This window comes from Bos javanicus, chromosome 29, assembly GCF_032452875.1.
Source record: "Bos javanicus breed banteng chromosome 29, ARS-OSU_banteng_1.0, whole genome shotgun sequence".
Taxonomy (NCBI): domain Eukaryota; kingdom Metazoa; phylum Chordata; class Mammalia; order Artiodactyla; family Bovidae; genus Bos; species Bos javanicus.
Window position 1 is genome coordinate 28,513,843 of NC_083896.1, and position 25,699 is coordinate 28,539,541.

A 25,699-nucleotide genomic window follows, 5' to 3' on the forward strand; every position below is an offset into this window, starting at 1 on the left:
GTGTGGAGGAAATCCTGATCCCCACGCAGGATGAACCCCTATTGTTTTCTGCAGCTCTCACCTCAAATATCTTGTCGTCACGCCTCTGCACCTCGATTGGCTGGGAATATGTGAGGTTGAGCAGCCCGGTGTCGGCCAGGAGTTCTATCTTCTGAGGCAGTGGTCCTTGAAAGATCAACTTCTCCCCGTAAGCCAAGGCACGGGCCCCCAGGTGCAGCCTGTAGGCCACCGTCTGCTTATCTCGAGGGTGAATGCTACAGGACGAAGAACAGGGAGAGAACTTAGGGTTTGGGCTCAACAATAGTCATATTTAAAAAAAAAAAAAAGAAATCTTATATAAAGAACCCTTTAAGAAAGTGAGACTGAATCTAATAGCCAGTGACCCGGGGCTAGTCAGCCTAAGAGAAATGGTGAATTGTAACCACAGACGGGTCTTCTATGCGTCAACAACCCTGAAATAATTGACGGCTTGGAAGGAAGTAAAAAGTGAAGAGGAGGAGGGAGGGAGGGCAGACTTTGGAACTAACCTAGAAGAAAGAGCTGTCATAAGACTGTTGCAAGCACTCAACGTTCTCAAAGTGTTTCATCTGAATCAGGTTTTCACTACTCGGCCCCCTCCAGGTTTTATGTGTTCACTCAACAAACATTCATTCATTCAATAAACAAATATTCATTCAGGCTCCTGCTGTAATCGGGACACTCTGCACTGGGCCCCAGGTCACACTGCCATTCCCTCGTATCCTAGTAGGCGGTAGTCATCAGGGCTGTTCACCAACGTCCCGCTGGTCCTCCTCTGAGTATGGGGTAGAATTCCACTTCCTGCTCTCACTAAAAATAGACATGGCCATAGGACTTGCCGTGGCCAGTGCAATGTGAGCAGAAGAGACTTGTGTTGCTTCAGGTGGAAGCCTCCAGCTGCGAATATGAGTCTGTCAGGCAGCTGTGGAAGCACAGATCCCCCCGGAGCCTCTGTCACTCTGGATCTGTGAATGACAACGACAGCAAAGCCCGTCCCTTCTTTGGACATGAGAGTGTCAACACGAAATAAGGTTCAGTAGCATCACGGCCCTGGGGTGGGGAGGGGTGTTAGTTACTGTAGCACATCCAGGGTGTGAATGATGGATAAATCATGCTTCTAGGGTCCATTCCTTAGGCCCGCTCACAAGTGAACATCAAGAGAAGGCCACAGAAAACACATATTACTGTTCAAGCAAAGCCCGAGAAGCACCCACCTGCCAAAAGGTGAGTTCCTATCACAGAGATCCACGGCAGCAGCCATGAAGGTGTTGGGCATCCTTTGGTTGGGGACGTAGCCAAAGTCGGCTGTCTGATGCCAACGGATCTGGGGAAGTCCATCATGCAGGGCTTCACCAGACAAATAGGAAGATAACTAGAAAGTAGACACTGTGCATCAGAACTTCACTGCGTCAGAAACCTACACTTCAAAACAGCTAGAAAAACATTAAGAAAAAAAATTTTTTAAAGAAACCGACACGGGAGTCTTTCACAAGCAGACCCTGCTTCTGCTTCACTCACTCGCCCACGGGCTGATCCCAACACGTTCTTACCGAGTCTCTCACCCTCCTGGTTGAACCACTCATCCCACGAGCTGTGGTAGAACTCCACCCTCCAGCCCCCTCCTCGCAGCAAGACCTGGAGTCTATTTCTCCTTGCAATGAACTTGGGCTAAGCCTGTGATTTGCTCTGACAAACAGCATGCAGCCGAGGTGATGGTGAGCAGCTACTGAGTCTCTGCCTCAGGAGTGCTTGCCTCCTGGTTTCGTCTCCTCAGAGCCCTGAGATGGCCACGGAACAAAAGTGCGGCTGCCCTGCTGAAGAAACGTGGAGACAGCGGCCTTGGGGACCGGAAGGCCACGAGGAGAGAGGCGTTCATGTCCCAGCCTTCCCAGCTGAGGGTCCAGTCACGTGAATTCTGGGTCCTTCAGTTCCGGCTGCAGGCACACGAGCAAGCCTGGCTAATGTCCCAGGGCAGAAATGAGCCGCTCCGGGGGACCACCTCTCCCTGCCTGGCCAACCCATGGAATGAGGAGCAAACACAGTGGCTGCTGTTGTCAGCCCCAAAGTTCTGAGGTCGTCTGTTACAAGGCAGTAGGTCACTGACCTATTGTACATCTGTGTACAACACAGGCCAAAGCTCTGTAGGGAAGTGGAGAGGACCCTCCCCTTGTTGCTAAGTCGTGTCCGACTCTTTGCAACCCCATGGACTGCAGCATACCAGGCTCTTCTGTCCTCCACTATCTCCCAGAGTTTGGTCAAATTCACGTCCATTGAGTCAGTGATGCTTTCTAACCATCTCATCCTCTATCGCCCCCTTCTCCTTTTGCCTTCAATCTTTTCCAGCATCAGGGTCTTTTCCAAAGAGCTGGCTCTTCACATCAGGTGGCCAAAGTATTGGAGCCTCAGTTTCAGCATCTACCCCTGAGCACATAGCAGACTTCATCAAAGACCCCAGTCCTTCACACGTTCCAGCAGCCATGCCCTGCTGCCACCTGGTTGTGAGGTTTCTCCCACTGAAAGAAAGTACATTTTCCCCACCACTGGTTCTTATTAAACTCTCCTATGCAAATCAGCCTTAACACATGAAGTGATAAAAGGTGGTGGAGCTTCGCAACGAAATGTCATGAAAACTAGAAAATGGCAATAAAAAGACCCACTGAGTAACCCTGCTGCTTCCCACACAACACCCAAGAGAGAAGGCTGAAAATGGGGCCATGTGCGCCAACGGGCGCCATGATGCAGATCCCTGCAGGAACCCCCTGGAAGAGTCTAGGGGGAGTTCCAGCCTGAAGTGCTGAGGGGAAAATGCTACCAAGAGCCACTCAAGCCAAGGAAGTCGTTTCAAAATGGCAGTTGGCTGAGAATCCCTGCAGTCATTCCCCACTACTTCATCAGCTGTACTACTACAGATTGACCACATGGGGGCAGCAGCAGACTCTACACCCACAGGAAATTCCTGTGTTTTTCCCCTGAGATATAAAGCAGGCCACTTGCAGGGATTAGGAGAAACACTGCTGCTAAAGAAGGCATGTCACAGCCACAGAATATAAAAGTGGCTACATTTGCAGGATTCTACAATAGCATCTGTGTTTTGTAGTCTGGTTCACTGTTTCTCCAAAATCCTTCTGAAAAAGCATACACTCCCTCGAGACTGGTAGTCATGTCCAGACGTGAGAGATGGACTATAAAGAAGGCTGGGTGCCAAAGAACTGATGCTTTTGAACTGTGGTGCTGGAAGAGATTCTTGAGAGCCCCTTAGACTGCAAGAAGATCAAACCAGGCAACCCTGTAGAAATCAACCCTGAATATTTACTGGAAGGACTGATGCTAAAGCTGAAGCTCCAATACTCTGGCCACATGATGCGAAGAACTGACTCATTAGAAAAGATCCTGATGGTGGGAAAGATTGAGAGCAGGAGGAGAAGAGAGCGACAGAGAATGAGATGCTGCTGCTGCTGCTAAGTTGCTTCAGTCGTGTCCGACTCTGTGCAACCCCATAGACGGCAGCCCACCAGGCTCCCCGTCCCTGGGATTCTCCAGGCAAGAACACTGGAGTGGGTTGCCATTGCCTTCTCCAAGGATGAGATGGTTGGATGGCATAACCAACTCAATGGACCTGAATTTGAGCAAACTCCGGGAGATAGTGGAGGACAGAGGGGCCTGGCATGCTGCAGTCCATGTGGTCACAAAGAGTCAGACACAACTTAGCAACTGAACAACAATAATAGGGTCTCCAGTACTGAACTCCGGCTCCTCTCTCTCCCCATGCCTCAGATCACACATCAGTATTAAACTCGCAGACACGTGGATGTAGCCCTGCCCTCTTCACAGAGCTCGCGTCCCCATCTAACTGCGTGCTCCAGTTACTGCCACCATGGTTTCACATGCAGCCCTTTCAGCCAATTCATCTTCCTTTACAGACCAACTGCCCCTCCAGATTTTCCGACTTCTCTCATTTATAATAAACACAGGCATTTTCTCACTTGTGCCAAGCTTTACATGGACTAGCTCATTTAATACTTAAAATAACAAAGAGGTTCGATGTCTTATTCGAAATCACACAGCTAAGGAAGTGCCAGACCTGAGATTCAAATCCCCAGACTACGCTCGGAACCATTAAACTGTTGTATTTGACAGTTCCCTTTGAAGTTAAACATTTACAGTCCCAGTTTTTCACAAGCAACCAACATACTGTTGTTGATGATGATAAAGCTGGCGCCCGAGGCTAAGGCACTTCTACTAAACCAGGGGTAGAGGACAAGGAGCAGGTCTCTCTGCTTCCTGCTGTATATTTCTAGTAGCCCACACAGTTTGTGGCATATAATAAACACTTAAACGTATTTTTGGCCTAAGTTGATTGAAGTGACATTCCAATCACCATGTACACAGGCTGAGAGGCAAAAAAAGTACCTCCAAGGACCAAATGTAGTTTCTACCAACAGTAATACAGAAGTGGTGACAGGCGTTGCTATTTTGAAAATAATGAGCAGAATATTCTCGTTCAAAGTCAAAACAAATGTTAAGAAAGGAGAAAGGAAATGATTGTAAAGTAATTGTAAGTGGAAAGCAGGTCTATAAAAATCTTTTATCCAAAAAAAGCCCTATGAACTAGGACAGAGGAGAGGAACGGGGTGGGGGAGGCAAGCGGGGGTTGGTGAGAGGGAAGTATCTGTGGGCTACCAGAGGCGGACGCCTACAGACAGGGGTGTCCAGCTCAAATACTAACGCCTGTTTCGTGTCTATGTTGTGAGGCGGATCTTGTTTATGTCACACCTTACTTGTTTAATTCCTATATTCCAGAAAAGTCAGAACTACTGCCCCGCTGGGACATCTTGGTCCTGGAGGGGTCGTGTGAACAGGCGAGGTGAAGCACTTAAGAACTTGGCTGTGTGCATGCTAACTTGCTTCAGTCGTGTCTGACTCTTGCGACCCCATGGACTGTTGCCCACCAGGCTCCTCTGTCCATGGGATTTCCCAGGCAAGAATACTAGAGTGGGTTGCCATTTCCTTCTCCAGGGGATCTTCCCGACCCAGGGATTGAACCAACATCTCCCGCATTGCAGGCGGATTCTTTACCACTGAGCCACCTGGGAAGCCCAAATACTGGTTACTTATTAATTTTTTTAAGATTTAATTGTCCTGTCAGTGAGCTGAGATGAACAGCAGGCAGGCTATGAGGGCAAAAAAAATAGAACATGGATTCCAGGGAAGAGGTCTCAGCAGCATCTCCCCCACCAAAGCCCACAAACCCTCTTCCTTTCGGCACCTACCTGGACAAATCCGAATGGGAAGAGGCGCTCTGTCTGCCCCTGGGAGCCATCGTGGAAGGTCTGGCGCCAGTCGTCAATGAGCAGAGGGAATGTACAATTGTACAGGTCCCTGTTAAAGTTTACATTGGACTCCCCTGAAAACAGTCCAAACTGTGAGAGGGAGTTGGGGTAGACGCAAGATGACCCCACATTGCTCCCTAGCCTCCATCCTGAGGTCTCGCTGGACTGGCCTCAGGTTTGCTGTGGCTGATGGGCCATCAGCAAACACGACTGCAAGAGCAGATCGGCTCTGGAGTTTGTTCTCTCCTGACACACTTGGAAGCCTGACACTGCCATGTAAATGATAAATAAGGCTGAACTAGCTTGCTGAAGATCTTCCGTGGTGGCTCAGTCAGTAAAGAATCCACCTGCAACGCAGGAGACCAGAGTTCAATCCCTGGGTCGGGAAGATGCCCTGGAGGAGGAAACGGCAACCCACTCCAGTATTCTTGCCTGGAGAATCCCATGGACAGAGGCTGGTGAGCAACAGTCCATGGAGTCACAAGGAGCCGGACACAATCGAGCAATAAACCATCACTATCACAGCTTGTTGAAGGACGAGAGGCCACGTGAGAACCAGGAGCCCCAGTCAACAGACATGAGGTAGAGGCCATCCTAGGTCATCCAGCCACCAGACAACCTGCCAGGCTGCCAAAGATGCATACGAGAGCCCAGCAGAAATGAGCCAAAGCAGCCCCGACAGAAACACTACCGGGCTAACTCAAATAAGAGTGAGCCAAATAAAAGTACAATGGCTTGAAGTCACTGAGCCCCAGGGAGGCTTGTTATGTGGCAATAGCTAACTGACACAATGGAAAACCGGAAACTGAACACTCACCCTGGTACCATATCACCCCCTTCAGTGTCATGTTACGGAGTGGATGGATCATGGCGTTCCAGAGAACAGAGTGCGCGCTTGGACCGATTTTAAGGTCGGATGGCATGGACCTAAAGTGAGGAAGACACACGAGCGTCAGGAGAGAGCCAGGGACCGATCCCATGATAAGCCCTGAGCCAGGCACCTATCCAGCTTCACCTGGGGGCAAACCCCTGACGAAAGCAGCTCAGAGTCCAATTCAACCACTCTGTTTCCATGAAAACGTGTGTCAGTCGGCTCTCTGTGAGTTCAGTGGCACCGTCGCTGGTTTCATCTACTGACTGAGACCAGGGGCGGGGGCGGGGGGAGGAGCGGGCAGGTGTTAATGAGTCTATCACACAGGCAAAAAGTTTACTTAACCAGCACTCACTGAATGGCACTGAGGCTAAGTTCTTTGCTTTTATAAGCAATGCCACGATTATCTTCCTGAGAGCTGAATCATTACACACAGTCTTCATTATTTCTTTAAGCTAAATTCCCAGAAATGAGATGACCAGGTCAGAAGGCACGTTTTCTGATGAATTGGAACGTGGCCCTAAGTTGTCTCTGTGGAATACCTGTGTGGATTTCTCTTGGAGCAGCTGTGTGCGAGAACCCCATGGCCCTTTGGTATTGTCCCTGCCATGCCCCCTGAGGTGTGGGAAGCCTGGCTTTAGATTCTTCCACCTCTACTGAGAGTAAGTCTTTCTGTTCCAAAGCAGGATGACTTCACTCCCCAGCAGGCAGGCCTTTACCCAAGACACACCAAGAGCTCAAATCCATGCTCTTGCCAGAACTGATGAGACAAGTTCTGTGAAGGCAGCTCACACAGTATCCATCTCTATGGCAACATTAGTGTCAAGAAGTTATCGACTAGCCTCTTCTCTGCTTCTTCCCGACTCACTGTTATTCCTGATCCAGCTTTTCCTGAATGTGCTTTCACCATCAGTCTTCCAATACCGCTTTCTGATGACATGGATACCGTGTTCTTCCAAACTGTTAGATTGGGTTTATTCTCACAGCGGTTAAGAGCACAGACACTGACACCAGACTTCACCACTTACTAGTCGTGTTCCCAAGCAAGTCACCAAACCTCTCTCCCAATCAGCCCCTTTCTCCTCATGTGTTAATAGTACCCATATTTCAAGAGAATGTTGCATTAAATGAGTCAATATTATATAAAGTGCTCGTGACAGTATGTGGCATTTAGAAAGCTTCTATTGAGTATTAACTTATCCCTACTGATAGTTAGGGAGTTTGGGATGGACATATACACACTGCTGTATTTAAAATGGATAACCAACAAAGTATAGCACACGGAACTCGGCTCAATGTTACAAAGCAGCCTGGACAGGAGGGGAGTTTGGGGGAGAACGGGTACACGTATACTGAGTCCCTTTTCTATCTACCTGAAACCATCACAACATTATCTGTTAACTGGCTATATCCCAATACAAAAAGTTAAAAATATCTGATTAAAAAATAAATTAAAAAAAATATATTAGCTATCCCTATTATTAAGGAAATGGGTCATAATTACTTCTTGACATATTGTCAAATGATTGTGGTCATGATGACAGTGAAAATAACATCTGAATAAGTCACAGACATTTAACACATATTTGTACATTCAGCTCATACTTGACTTCCCCAAGGAGACTATGATCCTGCTCTCTCACGGAATTTCCTGGCAGGCTTTCTCCTGGACCAGAGGACGCTTTCTTACCCTGACCTCGGGACCCCACAGGCTTCAAGGGACCTTCTAGACGACCAGGCTTCAATGGGCGTCCCACTCCACGAGGAGGACAGCAGCCCCACAGGATACCGCAGGGTGTCATACAGGAAACGCCCGAAAAGCCAGCACACTGCTGACATGTACGTGAAGTTGCCGTGGCCTAAGTTCTCTGTTCAGAGAAACAGATAGAGACAGTCAGGGGAAAAGTAGGTGGACACGGCCTGGAGCTCCTGGGCGGGCCTAGGTGAGAAGCTCGGGTGTTGGGTCAGGCCTTGCATTCCTTTCTAAGACTTTCCAAGTGCAGGAGAAGATGGAGAGGCAGCTGGCTGGCTAGCAGAAAGCCGAATATACATGTATATTCAGCCAGGCAAGGAGGCTTCCCCACCATGTGCAGGGCCCTAAGAACCTAGGAATATTGATACCTCTCTGCAACAGGTGAGGGGCAGAAAGGCTGCCGACCCCCAACCCTCCCCCCCACCTACACTCTTACCCAACATCCATCCCATCCCCACTTAGCTCTGTGGAAGGGGATAAGCAAGCACAGAGAATGTCGAGAAGACAGGTATATTTTTTCTGGGTGGTTTTATATCCAAGCTTATAGCCACATTAATGAAGACAAAAATAAACAAGTGATGGGGACTTTGGCCGAAAGGGAAAGCAACAGAAACCAAAACCAGCATTTCAGAGTTTGGCACCATCGAGCTCATTCGTCCATGTAGCCCAGGAACCAACACAGACCAGGAAGGGTGATTCCACATCGGAAGAACGAACAGGGGAACAGGCACACGTGCAACCGGTGGGACCAACCCAACCCAGCAGCCGTGAAAGAACCACGAGGCGTAAGTCACTGCCTTGGCGCTCGAAAGAGCCAAACAACACATTTCCGGCTCTCGAAACTTGGAAAGTGCGATGGCAGGTGTTGAAAATCAGTTTCGATCAATTAAAATGGATTGAGCCCCTACCAGGCACCAGGGACTTCTAGATGATTGTGATACAGAAATGAAAAGGAAAAGGAAAGACAGGGAACCTTTCCTCAGAGGTCTTCTATCCTATAGAACGAGACACATTCAGCAAAGTCAAATATATTGCAAAATATGGTTTAGTGCTTTAAGAAGTACAAAGGTGTGTTAAGGGGTTCTAACAGCAAAATAAAGAATAGCAAACAAAAGACAGATGGTAACATGCCCAGGAAAGGCAGCTCCTTCCCTGTGCTCCGGTCCTGCTCTGTGCTTGGGGTTTCCCTCACCTCGCTAAACCATTAGGATTTCTGTGTTCTCGGCATCTGGGACCCAGTGCAGAGTCAGTGAATGTTTGCTGGCTGGTGTTGGGTGGCAGTGGTGGCTGGAATAAGGGTGGACTCACTGATGGGGAGGTAGAGGGAGAAGGTAATTAAGAGAAAAGGGAGGGAGGTGCAGAGACCTTCGGAGACAGGAATGCAGTAAGCAGAGCTAGCATTCTGGGCAAAAGAAACAATATGTACAGACACATGCAGAACTGGAAAGTTTCTCAAGTATTTGAGGAGAGTATCAATTACAATGGAGAAGGCAATGGCACCCCCACTCCAGTACTCTTGCCTGGAAAATCCCATGGATGGAGGAGCCTGGGGAGCTGCAGTCCATGGGGTCGCTAAGAGTCGGACACGACTGAGTGACTTCACTTTCACTTTTCACTTTCATGCCTTGGAGAAGGCAATGGCAAAGGAGAATAGTGTAAGAGACAACTGGAGGGGAGGCTGGAGTAAAGAAAATGGAAAGCCACTTGGAAAGGCGTGGGAATGAGAATGTGTGTTGGGCAGCAAAGGTGTCTCCAGTCTAAGGCCTGGACCCTGTGAGTGAACCGTATGTGGCTAAACGGACATCATAGATGTTTCAACAGTAAGGACCTGAAGAGGGGGCGACTGTCCTCAACTATCCAGAAACGTCCAAGCTCAACACAAGAGTCTTTAAAAGCAGAGACCCTGGGGACTTCCCTGGTGGTCCAGTGGTTGAGAATCTACCTTGCAATGCAGGGGACGTGGGTTAGATCCCTGGGTTGGGAACTGAGATCCCATGTGCCACAGAGCAGCTAAGCCCATGAGCCACAAGTAGAGAAGCCTGTGTGCTGCAATGAATACCCAGCACAGCCAAAAAAAAAAAAAAGAGAGAGACCTTTCCCAACTGCAGTCAGAGATACGAGGACAGTAGAAGAGGCAGGAGAGACTTGAAATATGAGAGGGTCTTGACCTACCAGGCTCTTCCCCAGACACCTGCGTGGCCTCACCTCTGTCAAGTTATTACGGAAATGCTGCCTTTCTCAGGCGGGACCTCCATGTCCACTCTGAATTGGAAACCACCAGCCCACCCCAGCCCCAGCAGTACTGCCCCCTGCCCTGGATAAGTATTTTATGTAACTTATTTCTCAGCACGTACCACCATCTAACCTATCCCTTGATGTTCAAACATTTGAGTCTCTGAGTTCAGAGACTGAAAGGGAACCGACAGCAAGGTATAATACCTTATCCAATCTAACTGATTCCTAAGTTTTGGAGGACATGCAGGAAGAGTTCATAGACCAAAGGATTCATTAAAAACTTTTTACCCAAATCTATTCAGTTCCTGAGTTCTTAAAGGGAAAGTTCAGACAGCGTGACACTCAATAGTACAATACTTCATATATAACTTACTAATTTTCTTATTTATCTTCTGTACTCTCCCACTAGACTGTAAGCTCCATCCAGGAGACCAGGCGTGCCTGCCTGCTTTATTCTCTGCTATCACCCCCCAGGACTTAGAATAGCGCCAAGCACACAAAAGGCACCCAGATATTTGCTGAATGAATTAATACTTGAAAATGTAGGAGTAACTGAGGTTACCAAGGTAAAGTATGTACAGGTGAAAAAAGGGACTGTAAAGAGCACAAGGGACCTCCCTTCGGGAGGAAGGGATTGGAGAAAGCCAAGAAACAGGCAGGGCGCAGACAGAGAGGGAGCACGAGGGAGAGGAAGCACCTCTCAGGCTCAGAGGGAGGCGCAGCTGCCAGGAGCAGCCGTCAGCAGAGCCGATGCCACGGGCTGTCCAGAGCGCATCACAGAAGAACAGTAGAAACCTTGGGGGAACCAGTTGTCGACCTGGACACAGCAGCCAGATTATAAAGGGTTAAAGAGTGGGAACAACAGAGGACAAGATGGTTGGATGGCATCACGAACTCAATGGACATAAGTCTGAGCAAACTCTGGGAGATGGTGAAGGACAGGGAAGCCAGGCGTGCTGCAGTCCATGGGGTCACAAAGAGTCAGACGCAACCTAGTGAATGAACAACAACAACGAAGAGTACACACTCAGGAAGGCAGTGAAAAGAATGGAAAGATGTTCTAAGAAGGTTTAACAAAGCAAAGGAGAGAGGAGCGGTTCCAGGAGAAAGGGGTGTGTTCCTTACAGATAAGTGAAGCTCTGAGGGTGGGGACTGGGTCCTGATCACAGCTGCACCCTTGGGATCCAGAACAGAGACCAGCGCAGAGCAGCCTGGAGTAAAGGTTCCCTGCAGGCTGGACGGTGGGGTAAAAGGAGAGAGCCCGAGGGCTAAGAGGAGGCCCTGGAGAAGGTAAGAGCCCGAGTCAGAGACAGCCTTGAGGGAAACAGTCAGCTGTGTTCAGACACAGAAACGGAGGAAAAAAGGAGAGGAGAACATTGGGCACTGAGGAGATGCTGGCGGAGTTTGTGCTGAGTGGCTTCCAAGAGGCCGATGAAGCTGGAGGAAGCGCCATCTGCTCAGAGCAAGGGGGCAAATTCACTGTGGAGTCCTGGGAAGAAAGGCATGAAACAGGTACCATCAGAAAGTGTGTGGTGGTGATTCAGTTGCTCAGTCGTGTCTGACTCTTGGGACCCCATGGACTGTAGCCCATCAGTCTCCTCTGTCCATGGGATTTCCCAGCTAAGAATACTGGAGTGGGTTGTCATTTTCTACTCCAGGGAATCTTCCTGTCCAGGGATGGAACCTGCATCTCCTACACTGCAAGCAGATCCTTTATCACTGAGCCACCAGGAACCAGGGCAGGGCAGGGCGGTCAATAAGAAATGAGTAAATGGATGGGCAAGCTCTGACAGACACAACAGAACCCAATTCAGGCTCACAGATGCCACACAGGGCGCCGAGCACTCACAGAGGAGCCGGCATGCACTCCAGCCATCACTTACTCGAGGTGGGCTTGGACCATCGCAGGTCAACCTTGGCGAGGTCCTCCAGCTCCTGCTGAGCCTGGGTGGAAGACACGGAGAGGATGCGGACAGACTGATAGGCAGCCGTGTTCGACAGCTCGCCTGTGGCGTTAAATACCTGGAAAAGAAGCAGGGACGTCATTTCCTACACCAACCAAGTGGACACTTGATGATGCTGCTGCCCCCTCATAGACGCTACCGCACCCACTCTCCGCCTGCAGTTCCTTCTGCGCCTTCAGGATACAGAAAACAAATGCATAATCGAAACCCACGATGGGCTGGTCCAGATTGCCTGGATCCATCTTGACCCTCAGACACCATGATAAGTCATATCCCCAAAGAAGGTGGGAACACCATGACATCTGCAATCTCAAGGACAAGTCTGTATTGGATGAGAGGAGCTGTGGATGGGTTTGGGCTAAAAAAGGTCAACACCTTGAAAGTAAAATACTTCTATTCAGGAAAAGTATCCAATAAAGCCATAGCATTATCTTCTTTAAAAAAAAAAATGGAGCCAAAAAGGCCATGGAGAGGTAGGTTTATGTAATCCATACCCCATAAGGACTTCCCTGGTGGCTCAGACAGTAAAGCATCTGCCTACAATGCAGGAGACCCGGGTTTAATCCCTGGGTCAGGAAGATCTCCTGGAGAAGGGAATGGCAACCCACTCCAGTATTCTTGCCGCACCACCCCCCCACCCCCCAGCCAAAAAGCAGCTCAAAGAAATATTTCTGGCTTCCCTGGTGGCTCAGACGATAAAGCGTCTGCCTGCAGTGCGGGAGACCCAGGTTCAATCCCTGGGTTGGGAGGATTCCCTGGAGAAGGAAGTGGCAACCCACTCCAGTACTCTTGCCTGGAAAATTCCATGGACTGAGGAGCCTGGTAGGCTACAGTCCATGGGGTCGTAAAGAGTCTGGACATGACTGAGCGACTTCACTTTCACTTTTCACTTTCTTTCATACCCCATAAGAGATGCGTTGGAGAAGGATATGGCAACCCACTCCAGTACTCTTGCCTGGAGAATCACATGGACGGAGGAGCCTGTTGGGCTACAGTCCATGGGGTCGCAAAGAGTCGGACATGACTGAGCAACTTCACTTTCAAGAGATGTGTATTAAAAAGAAACACAATTGAGAAACGACTATTGAACTCCTGAAACATCCTGAAATCAGCCTCAAAATGCTTATCTTCTCATCTCAGTCCTGGAAAATCGCCCAAGAAAATCACAGGAGGCCCAGAAGTTTGGAAGGCGGGGTCCAGGGTGATTGCTGAGATCAGTCCCAAGAAACCAGACAAAGAGAAGGGTCTATCCAAGGGCACATAACTTTTTCCCAAACCACTGTATGAAACCTCACCAGTTGCCAAGAACGTGACAGGACTGGCTTAGGGTTCCTCTGGACATGAATATGTGTGCTACACCTAATATATCAAGCATCTTTCCTCTCAGGGCTCACACATAAGTGCTATTTCCTTCACTTCTGATGTTGAGTAGGCATGTTTTTCTTTATTAAAAAAAAAAAATGGGGTGGAGGAGGATGAACTGAGAGAGCAGCATTTACACTACCATGTGTAAAATAGATATCTGGTGGGCAGCTGCTGTCCAGCATAGGGAGCTTAGCTCAGTGCTCTGTGATGGCCGAGCTGGGTGGGATGGCAGGGGCAGGCTCAAAAGGGAGCGAATGTAAGTATACTTATAGGTGATTCTCCTTGTTGAACAACAGAAACCAACACAACCTTGTAAAGCAATTATCCTCCAATTAAACGTGTTTTAAAAACTAAAAAAGACTATGTCATAAAAATATTGTTTTGCTTTTTAATGAGTGTTGGTTTTTTCTAGTCTCCTCTCCACCCCTCTGGACAGTCTGGTCGTCCCAAAACAAAAGCCTAACAGGAGCCTCAAGAAGGCCAGTTTTCATTGGCCTCAGGGAACCAGAGCTCCAGCTGAGACAAGACTGTGGAGGCTGCAGGAGGCTGGGCCGCTCTCCATTGGTCCCTGGCCACAGGGTGTGCAGCTGGCTCGCCTTCCCTCCCACCCACCGCAGAGAATACAGCTGGCCCTGCAGCCCACCGGGCAGGAGCAGCCGCAGTGCCCCCACAGAGCATGTCATTGAGATGCGCTGCCCCTGGAATCGCCTTTTGACTTGCCACTGAGCCTGCTGTGGCCAATAAGCCAGCCAGATGCAAAGGCAATGGCCCTTTGGTCCCAGTGGGAGCCGCAGCTTGTGGCTGGGTGATGTGGCTCCGGGCTGCCAGGGTTACTGGGCTTCCACACATGGTCTCAGGAAAATTCCACAGGAAGTCCAGGCTTGCCCGTTCTGGATCTTGCCTGGCAAGTTTCATGCAGAATAAACATTGAAGACGAAGAACAGGCTAATGCACTCAGTATATTTTGGCAGGGAAGTTATTTTTCAGCGGCAAGTACCTGTAAAAAGTCACCTCCCTTGAAATTCAGTTCAGCACCGAGTGCTAAGGATCGTATGCTGCTTCCATGGAAACGGAGGATGAAACTGCTTTCACTCCCTCCACCCACACCAGCTTCTGCACCGACTGGGAACTCCAGGGCCAGCTCGGGAGGTGGCGCGGTGACCCGTTGCTAACACTCCAGAGTATGGCAAGGCCAAATGAACTGGGGGAGGGGGTGGCATGGTCCTCTATTGTTACCAGCACACGCGGAACTGAATCCAAAGCACTGGCTGGAAAACTTCCATTTTCAAACTCACATGTGTGCAGTATTTCAATCCAAAACTCAAAAGCCACAGAAAGTGTTAGCAAAAAATGGGGGTGGGGAGAATTCTTGCTGGACCTGATGACAACTACTTCTGAAATGGGAATCCTTTCCCAGAATCACCAAGCCTTTAAAAAAAAAAGAGAGAAACTTTGTATTTTATATTGGGGTATAGCTGATTAAGGAACAATGTTGTGAGAGCTTCAGGTGAACAGAGGGCAAAGGGACTCAGCCATACATATATATGTATCCATTCTCCCCCAGACTCCTCTCCCATCCAGGCAGCCTCATAACACTGAGCAGAGAGTTCCCTGTGCTTACAGTAGGTCTCACCAAGCCATTTTTGATGGAAGCATTTCCTCGGGGATATTGGCAGCAAACTTAGGAATAAAGAGATTTCAGGAAGATTTTCATTTAAATGACACTTGGTTTCCCTGCTGATGAAAGGGGAAGCCTTCCTCCATCTGCTGAGATCAAATTTCATCTCATCAAACACCTCGGTGTAATTATTTTCCTACCAAGTATTGAAATGAGGATGTAAATGAAGACCAAGGTATTTGAAGTCATTAAGGCTGCGGCGATGGGGAGAGCCCTCCACCTCTCTGGGGACCCACGGTTCACCATCAAAGCAGCTGCTCGCCAGTGTTCATTTTGTAACCTTTACACCACATTCTTGAATTAATGAAGAAACGTCAAGAATCTATTTCCTCAGAGAGTCGTAGTGTGGGGTCTGCACGGGGGAGCAAGCACGTGTGTGTGTGTGGGGGGGGGGTGTGCTCAGTCACTCAGTTGTGTCCGAAGGACAGTGACGGACTGTGTAATTATCGTGTATAATAATAGTTTACAAAATAACGTCAGCTTTTGAAGTGAGGGCGTTAGTCACTCAGTCACGTCTAACTCTTTGCGACCCCGTGGACTGGTAGACCACACCAGGTTCCCCTGTCCCTGGGATTTCCTAGGCAAGAATACTGGAGTGGGTTGTTATTCCCTTCTCCAGGAGATCTTTCCGACCCAGGGACTGAATCCGTGTCTCCTACATTGGCAGGCGGGCTCTTCACCACGGAGCCACCAGGGAAGCGCCACTTTACCTTCGACCACCTTACAATATGGCAGATTTAAAGTTGAGAGAATAACTATAAATAAGCCAGTCATCATACCTCCCGGGAATCTTTTATTGTACTGTGGCGCCAGCCCTTCTCTTCTGGATTTTAATTGCCCGATTGGTAAAGCAGGAATGTGGAGACTGCTGAGATATGGAAAACCGGGTTTCCCATCGAACACTGGCCATCTTCTTCTGAGCCTAACTAGAAATAGCCAAGTCTTAAGATGTACCCTGACTTAGAAGGTGACAGATGAGCATTTAGACTTTCCTCCATTTATAAACATCTCACTCGGTGTTATAAATAACACTCGATTTTAAAATTCCACTTTACCCTAACAACAAGATGGGCACACAATCTGCCATTTCCTTCATTTGACTGTGAAGAGTGGTTGGTTATAGTGGAAATTTTGTCTCCCCAGAAATGTCATATGGAGGGAGAGAAGGGGAAAGAGAGAGGCACTGTATGCACACGTGTGTGTGTGTGCGTGTGTGTGTGTGTGTGTGCATGTGTGTGTGTGTGTGTTGGGAGTCTTCAGGGGTAGGGAGGAAAATGAATAAAGGAGGAGTCATGTCAAGCATCTTTATGATCCAAAAACAAAGTTCTACAGAGTGTTAAGAGACTAGAAAATTTGGCTTTTGGTACTGCCAGCACCTAAAACGCTGTCTTGCAGACTAAGCGCGTGATTCTAAAACAAACAAAATTAACACTTGGCTTTTTCAGATGGAATCTTTTTCTATTTTTCTGTATCTCAGAGCTTCTATAGCCTTAGTTCGATATAGAAGATGTTTAAGAGTAAATTCCAGGCAGAAAAAAAATGTGTTCAGTCTTAACAATCAAACTGTGACTTAGCTTGACAGAAAATGGGATGAGATCCCCTGGCACAGAGTGCAGTTGAGAGCCTGACTGTGCAGATACAAACAGATCTGGTCCATGCCTCTCTGAGCAAACAGGGAACTGCAATTAAAGCATTAAGGAAAATACTGTTTTCCTTAATGAGTTAACAGCAATCCCACTTCTATATAAAACCATGCTTTCTATCAAGAGATGAAACTTCAATTTTGCTTCTATTCACTGATGTTAACATGGAGCCCAGTTAAGTCAAATTTAATAAACATTTAAATTTAAAAGGTTTCCATATATTTAAGTAGGGTAGAAAGCAAGACTAAGTAAAATATTGGTTAGGAAGACATAAATGCAAGAATTTAGATTTTTAAATTAGAAAACTAATAATGAAAGGAAATAGGTATGTCCGAAGTAGAATATTTTTAAAAGCATTATTTATTAACTGGTTTTTTTTAAAAAAGAGAGAAAAAAAGAAGCTAGAAGGGGCAGAAGCTACAGAAGCAAAACAAGAGACCTTAAGTATGTGCAAGGGCTCAATTTTATACATTTTTTTAAAAAGATTAATTGAGACCATGGTCTAGTTGTAGAGTTTTTTAAAACTCAAATATCTCTCAAAAATGAAGAAGTAGATAATGAAAAAAAGGCAAGAAAATAAAAATCCACTTAAGGAACTGAGTTTTAGAGAAAGAGCTACTAGGGAAGATCATAATCTTTTCAAGATCTGAACCTATTAATGGGAACAAATAAAAGTACATGTCAAAGTATAAACATATTAGTTCTGATCCCTAATGCAAGTTAAATCATTTATTCCTAAGATTCTTATTTATACAATGTGCCTCTTTATTATAAATTGAGCCTTTGATAGATATTTAAGGTATCAGTTAAGTGAAATCAATTTCTTGTTTTTATAACTTTGTCTTAAAAACCAGTCATTTCATGCTTATTATAGAAAAATCAGATAATAAAGACAAGCAAAGAAAATCAACCCTAATTTCAAATGTGTCAAAGGACTTAATTCACATGAATTTCTCTGGAGGTCTGAGAGTGAGTAAAAAAAATATTTTCTAATCTCTCAGCAGTGTTTTAAGCTGATAAACTTTAAACATAACTATGAACTTGCTACTGTCCAGCCCTGATTCTAATATAAATGAAACAGCAATGATTCCCTTACTTTTATTTTTAAATCAAATCGCTTGTACTAAACAAACAAAGGAAGGACAATTCTGAGGCCCAAAAGCAAAACCCCATCCCACTCTATCCAGAAATCCACTCCCTTTATTCTAGACTGCTTTGGTGTTCAATCAGAAAGCAGAGTTGTTTGCAGAAAGAAATCTCAGAGCCCCAAGGCTTTTGTTTACCACTCTTGTTTTGCTAGAGTACCAGTAAACAATTAAGAAGCTTGCTTCCTTGATGACTTTTTCAACATCCTTTTCTTTTAAAAAAATGTTTTTAAATGTATGTTTGGCTGCACTGGGTCTCCACTGCTGTGCACGGGCTTTCTCTAGTTGCGGCGAGCAGGGGCTACTCTAGCTGTGGTGTGCGCGCTTATCACTGTGGTGGCTTCTCTTGAGAATGGGCTTTAGGGCAAGTGGCTAAAGTTAGTTGCAGCTCTTGGGATCTAGAGTACAAGCTCAATTGTTGTGGCTCAGGGGCTTAGCTGCTACGCAGCATGTGGGATCTTCCCGGACCAGGGATCGAACTTGTGCTCCCTGACTGGCAAGCAGATCCTCACCCACTGGACCACCAGGGAAGCCCTTCTGATGTCCTCTTTCTCCTGCTTCACTTAAGAGACTCACTCATTATGTGTCAGACTCACCCATTGTTCTAATAGCAATGGAAGTAGGAATACTTCAAGTTGAGCTTCCTCACTGACAACATTTCGACAGGCTGGCATTCCCCCTGTTTGCACTGGGTTTTCTGTTTACTGAGTATGCCCATCCCTACCTGGGAGCCCTTGGAGTGCTCTTCCTCCTCACCTTCTATCAGGCATAAACAGACCCCAGTGAAGCCTCTGGGAGACAAAAATGCTAGTTTTCAATTTAAGAAAAATTAATCTACAAGGCCATGACTAAAACAGAGAAAGATTGACACTAACAAAAGAAATTCTTGGAGGAGACTTACATGTCCCAACTTTGAAACTTACTACAAAGCTACAGTAATTCAACCAGTATGGTACTGCCATAAGGAGAGATATTTAGACCAATGGAATAGACTAAAAAGCCAAGATATAAATCCTCATATATAAAGCCAATGAATTTGTGAAAAAAAAGTGCCAAGACCATTCAATAGGGGAAGAACCATCTTTTCAACAATTGGTGCTGGGAGAACTGGATATCCACTTGCAAAAGAATGAAGTTAGACCCTCATCTTACACTACATATAAAAAAAGTGATCAAAAAGACTCAAAGACCTAAACTTAAGAGTTAAAACTAAAATATTCTCAGAAGAAACACTGGAAAAACCTTCATGTCACTGGACTTGGCAACAGTATCAGGAAGATGACACCAAAAGTATAGACAACAACAAAAGAAAACACAGATAAACTGAACTCCATAAAAACTGAGAACTTTTATGTATCAAAGGACACCCTCAAAAATGAAACTGACAAACTAGAGAATGAGACAAAATAGTTATAAACCATGCATCTGACAAGCGATTAATACCTCAAAGATATAAAAAAATTCCTACAATTTAACAATAAAAGCAACCCAATTCAAAAATGGACAAAAGGCCTAAATAAACATTTTTTCAAATAAGACATACAAATGGCTAATAAGTACATGAAGTAATATGCAATATCACTAGTTGCTGCTGCTAAGTCACTTCAGTCGTGTCCGACTCTGCGACCCCATAGACTGCAGCCCACCAGGCTCCCTCGTCTCTGGGATTCTCCAGGCAAGAACACTGGAGTTTGGTTGCCATTTCCTTCTCCAGTGCATAAAAGTGAAACGTCAGAGTGAAGTCGCTCAGTTGTGTCTGACTCCTAGTGACTCCATGGACTGCAGCCTACCAGGCTCCTCCGTCCATGGGATTTTCCAGGCAAGAGTACTGGAGTGGGGTGCCATTGCCTTCTTTCTAGGTCTAGCCTCTATGATTATAATTCACTCAATAAAGATGATGGTTACTTTAATACTCTGACCTAATTAATATTCTGATCAAATTAGTACTATGACCTAATTAAAGTCTAATTCAATGAAGTCATGGTTTACATAAAAACACAATTTAAATGTATTATAATGCTTTCTTTCAAAAACTAACACAATCTTCAATACTAAATTATGTGTTTCCTTCAGCCTTGGCAGGTACTAGTTGTCAGAGAAATGCAAATCAAAACCACATTAGGATACCACTTCTCACCTACTAATGCGGCTATAATCAGAAAATGAAACCTAACACCTGTCAGTGAGGATGCAGTGAAATTAGAACCTTTGTGTATTGCTAGTAGGAATGTAAAATGGTATAGCCATTGTGGAAAATGGTTTGATGGGTCCTCAAAAATTAAATATAGAACTAACCAAGCAATTCCAATCATAGGCATATATCCAAAAGAACTGAAAGCAAGAACTGAAACAGATTATCTGTAAATCAATGTTCACAGCATTGATTTAATATTGCTATGAACATTGCTCACAATAGCCAAAACGTGGAAACAACCCAGGTGTTCATCCACAGGTGAATGGATAAGCAAAATGTGGCCTATACAATGGAATACAATTCAGCCATAAAAAGGGACAAAAGTTTGATACAAGCTACATGCATGGACCTTGAAAGCATGATCCTCAGAAAGATAAGTCAGACATAGAAGAACAACTATTGTATGATTCCACTTCTAGGAGGTACCAAGAAGAGGCAAATGCATAGAGAGAGAGCAAGATAGAGTTACCAGTGGCAGGAGGAAGGAGAAAGGGGGATTTATTGTTTACTGGGTATGGAGTAAACGTTAGAGATGATGATAAAATTGTGGGGATAGACAGTGGTGACTGGGTACACAAAGCATTGTGAATATATTTAATGCTGCTGAACTGTACACTTACCAACAGTTAAAATGATAAACATTATGTCATATTCATTTTAGCCACAGTTTTTAAAAGCATGTTTTAAAAACAAAGTTTCATAAACACCAAGTGATTTGCTCCAAGCCATACAACTAGTAAGAGGCAAAGCCAACATTCAGTCTCAATTTTTAAAATCTCCATGGCAACAAAAGACAGAGTGTGTTAGCTGCTCAGCATCAAAACAAAATCTAATTGTTTTGATCTCCTAGGCTGTCTCCAGAAGCTCATCTTCTAAGACCATTCAAAGAGAAGAGTAATCTACATGGCCCCTGATTTGCTATTAAATCTCCGTTACCATCAGATACTGTCCAGCTTCTGCCTTTAGCCCAGGAAAGTGAGAAAGTAGTGCCCCACACACTGACAGCACACTGGCCATGACTAGCAAAACAGGATTTGGGGTCACATTCACACCCTGGCTCCACAATTATGCTGTGATCTTAGGCAGGAGCTTAAACTCAGCTGGGCCAGTGTCCTCATCTGTGAGTTATGAATGTCTTATAAGTATTCACCCTATGAAGTTGTTCAACTGAATTAATTAGCACATGCAGAGAAAGCACTTAGAACAGATCTTGGCTTCTACCTCCTGCTCCTCCTCGCCCCTTTCCTCTTCCTTCTTTTTCTTCTTCATCATCAACGTTATTATCACTGAGACCTTGCAAATTACCTGTGAAACTGTCATCTTCATGTTACTTTGCCCACTGCAAAGCCAAACATCTCCAAACAAGACATCATGAACTCTCAGAGTGAAGTTTATCCTCCCAAGAGTCTGCTGTGCCATCACTTCATAAGGTCCACCAGGCTTCATAGGATCCAGTACCACTGTCCAGGTGTTAGAGTCTGCTGAAATAGTAACAAGGCTCCAGAATTAATGAATCAATCCACTAAAATGAAACTGAAGCCCAGAGTCATGCATCAGACTTATTTGTGGCAATTCCCCTCTTCTGTGATGAACTGGATCCAAAGCTATGAAGACCAGCCAAATTTTAGACATGTCAACAGAAATAACAAAAGCAGTAGTGTGGCTCTCTTTAATCTGTACAATCCCTCCTTACTTTTAACTGAAGCATTTATAAGAAAAGTAAATCACCCAGTTATAATCCTAAGCAAGGACAGACAAAAATATAGATATTAAATGCAAGGGAGTTTAATACAAAAACGCAAGATGGAAATTCTTACTATACCACCAAACTGTCAAAATCAACATGATCATAATCTAATAGAGCTACAGTGCCCCAAACTAACTTGGAACTATCCAATCAAATGTGAGCACAGGTTAGAGAAAACCACTCATCATCTGAAACTTACTTGATGGTACCATCCTTGTCATCAACACCCCCACCTCCTCCCCACGTTGCTCTTGGGGATTAAAAACACCAGTGGTTCTGGGCTCTTCTATCTACAGTTAAACAGGTGAGTGGAGAAATGGACGCAAAGAAGTAGTAGGAGGCAAATAAATTCATCTCTCTTTGAAGAAGATATTTAGACTTACCCAATTAATTATTTTCACAGAGTTATTTACCAGTCTTAATGTTTTCGGACTCAATTAAGGAGATGAAAAGCCATCCAAGGCCCTGTTTCAGAAATTCATAGCATATTCCTTAGGAACCACCCCCCCACCACCTTCCCACCTCTCACCCACTCATACCACCACCACTGCCAACATCATACTCGGAAACTCAAGAAGAATATCTTCCAAGTGGCAAAATTATGCCTAGGAGAACCAAACCACACGAACAAAGTTGAAGAAGTGGAAGGACAAAATAGATAAAATAGAGATGATCATTTTAAAAGAAATATTCTTGGCATAATGTTGAAGAATATGGACTGATTGATAATTTGTGCCCATCAGATCAATGTCAATTCAAAGGGAAGGAATGGCAAGAACGGCAAATGAGGCATCCTAAGGTTATCGTTGTGGTTGTTGAGTCCACTAAGTCATGTCCAACTCTTTTGTGACCCCATGGACCCGCCAGGCTCCTATGTCCATGGAATTCTCCAGGTAAGATTACTGGAATGTGTCGCAATTCCTTCTCTTGCCATTCCTTCTCAGGGGATCTTCCTGACCCAGGGATTGAACCCACTTCTCCTGCTTGGCAGGAGGAGTCTTTACCATCTGAGCCACCTGGGAAGCCAAGGTTATTGTACCAACGAGAAAAAATATCAATTATAAAAATACTAAAAAACAAAAATACCAGCCAAGTGCCTACTCTGTACCACATGCTAAGATCCTCCTAGTCAGTAAGAGCTAACGGGAGAAGTCCAGACACATGGCAGGAGATAGGTAAAGGCTGAAATGGTAAAGGATTACTCAGAGCCTGGGAGAAATATCCAAAACCCTTAGGCAACGGTGAAAGGGCTCAGGTCACTCCCCTTAGAAGCAGAGCCGACTGAGTCCGCTATTCCCACCCGTGAGAGGGCAACTGAGCCCAGGACTGAATGTCTGCTATTGTTTTTACACCACCAATCGCCACAGACATCAACACATTAAATGCAGAATGCACCTAAAGCACAAAAACCACTGTCTGGGAAACAGTGGGCAGCGAGCACAGATTGCACCGCACAGGTGTGAGGTGATCCGTATGGTGCTCTCGTCTGAGCAGGCAGACTCTCCAGCTGTCCCAACCGCAGCCCTGCCAAGGTCTCCCCAGGCTTCTTACCGGAGCTCCGTCCTCCTGTCATCAACGTTACTCATTTGTGATAATGCGGTCAATCCCTGCAAAACCTAGGACAGGGCTATTTTCTGAGCCTTCTACTACAGTACATGCTATTCTGAGTCACTGCTATTAATTAGGTGTTTGCACTTAGTCTCCATCCAAGCAATATGGCTGGTGTGGAAAACCACCTTCCCCAGAGCTTCTGAAAAGTTCTGCTGCCCAGCAATAAAAAGGCAAAGAAGGAAAGGGGGAGGAAGCTGGGCAAAACACAGCACCACCCCCCTACCTCAGCCAGAGGAGGCACTCCCCCTAGAGCCCAAAGCATCTGAAGAGAACCAGGCATCGAGAGCCTTGTTCTCCAGAACCACTCCCTCTAGGAAACCTCTCAACTTCCTCAAAGACCTTGAGAACTTCCTTCTGTTCTAGTCCCCGAGTTCTTTTAGTTTCTAGCTCTTTTCCTCTCCCACTTCATAAAAGAAAAACTCTGACACACTCAGGGTCAAGTAAAGTTAACTGCCACACAAGGCAGGAGAAACCAGCTCCACTACAGAGAGGTTATTAATGGTCAAACTAACTCAGAAACAATCAGTTTAAAACAATGCAGATTTACTTCCATGGGCGGGAGAAGACTCTTGAGAGTCCCTTGGACTGCAAGGAGATCAAACTGGTCAATCCTAAAGGAAATTTAACCCTGAATATTCATTGGAAGGACTGATGCTGAAGCTGAAGCTCCAATTCTTTAGCCACCTGATGCCAAGAACTGAGTCACTGGAAAAAAACCTGATGCTGGGAAATACTGAAGGCAGGAAGAGAAGCAGGCAACAGAAGATAAGATGGTTGGATGACATCACTGACTCAACAGACATAAGTTTGAGCAAACTCTGGGAGATAGTGAAGGACAGGGAAGCCTGGCATGCTGCAGTCCGTGGGGTCACAGAGTCAGACATGACTTACTGCCTGAACAACAAAGTGTATACAAAGGAGAACAGCCCTCGTGAAGACTGTTTCTAGACTGAAAGCAAGGGTGGGACGGTCCACAAGGAGCACTGATTCGGCCTTGGCCCATCCATTTAGGACTGGCTGTTTAAGTGGAGCTGACCATAGGCCAGTGAAGTCTAGTTGTAGATTTCAGAAACCATTGACCCACAAAGTCCATTAGGTTGAGTCCAAGTGATAAAATTGAGTGACTGACCACCAAGAGTTGAAGCTCACTATTCAGCCGGCGGCGTTTGCTGACCCCAATGGGCTTCCCGAGCAACAGCTGTTCTGGGTCCTTCCTCTAGGCTCCCATCACTTGCCATCTTGTCATATCTCTTACCAATCCAGGCCCAGGTTTATGTAAATGCTCATTTTTGCTGCAATCAAACATCTGCTTCCTCCATTCTTTCTTCTTCCATCCAGGAAGATACATGTCCTTCCTTCATTGTGCCCACCATGTGCCAGGAGCATCACCAAGTAAGGGCAGAGAGCAAACCCCAGTGCCGGGTTATACTGACAAGAAAGCCACGCAAACTGACTGTGTTTCCCTGCCCAACCACTAGCGTATCTGGTGGCTTATTTCTCACTGTCCCTCTTCTCTTCTTTTTCCAGCCACAGGCATAAGAAAAGAACTCTCTCCATGTTTTCTCCATCCCCCAGACCAGCCCCCACCTTAAAATGGGAAGAATCAACAAATCAAAGGCAAAAAAAAAAAAGAAAGAAAATAATGGGTCTAGAGACATGATTAGTCATAAAGCACATCTTGCTTTTTTCCTCTTTGCCATTCACATCAGATGTTAATTATTTTTCAGGTTATTGTGCCAAATCTCAGCAGCCAAGAAGAGAAAAAGGAAAATTATCCAACAACTCTTCCCTTTCCAAGAGGAAAAACCTGGATCAGGAAGAAGCCCCCAGTCACTGTTCCCCCACAGAACCCTGGCACCCCACCAACTGCAGACAGGCTCACTGGTTTGTGGAAGTGACCTGGAGGTAAAGGAGGCCTTACTGCCCAAATTGCCCCTTCCAGACCTGCATTATTCTGTATAAAGTTCATCTCTACCGCCACCATGAATGAAAAAAAAAAAGCTTAAGTATTTTTCTATCAATAAAACTATTCCTGTAAATTCCTTAATCTATAGCCTGTTATGGCAGACACAGCCAAAGATGACCCCCAATAAGTCACACCCTTGCAGAGTTCCTCAAGTGCTGGCAGAATTCATGATTTGCTTC

At 46.0% G+C, this 25,699-nt stretch overlaps 1 protein-coding gene across 14 annotated transcripts in view; it reads right to left on the minus strand.

Moving 5' to 3' along the window:
- The window catches only part of SIAE (sialic acid acetylesterase), a 38,598-nt gene that overhangs the window by 2,623 nt on the left and 10,276 nt on the right, over positions 1 to 25,699 (minus strand). For 4 of the 14 annotated variants that reach the window (XM_061406276.1, XM_061406274.1, XM_061406280.1 and 1 more), the window contains 7 exons: positions 21,502 to 21,677; positions 12,091 to 12,229; positions 7,910 to 8,087; positions 6,166 to 6,275; positions 5,289 to 5,422; positions 1,233 to 1,390; positions 62 to 254 (listed from right to left, as the gene is read on the minus strand). In XM_061406276.1, the coding sequence (XP_061262260.1) occupies positions 62 to 254; positions 1,233 to 1,390; positions 5,289 to 5,422; positions 6,166 to 6,275; positions 7,910 to 8,087; positions 12,091 to 12,229; positions 21,502 to 21,677 (1,088 nt within the window). The other 10 variants (XM_061406275.1, XM_061406281.1, XM_061406279.1 and 7 more) reach the window with 9 other exon arrangements.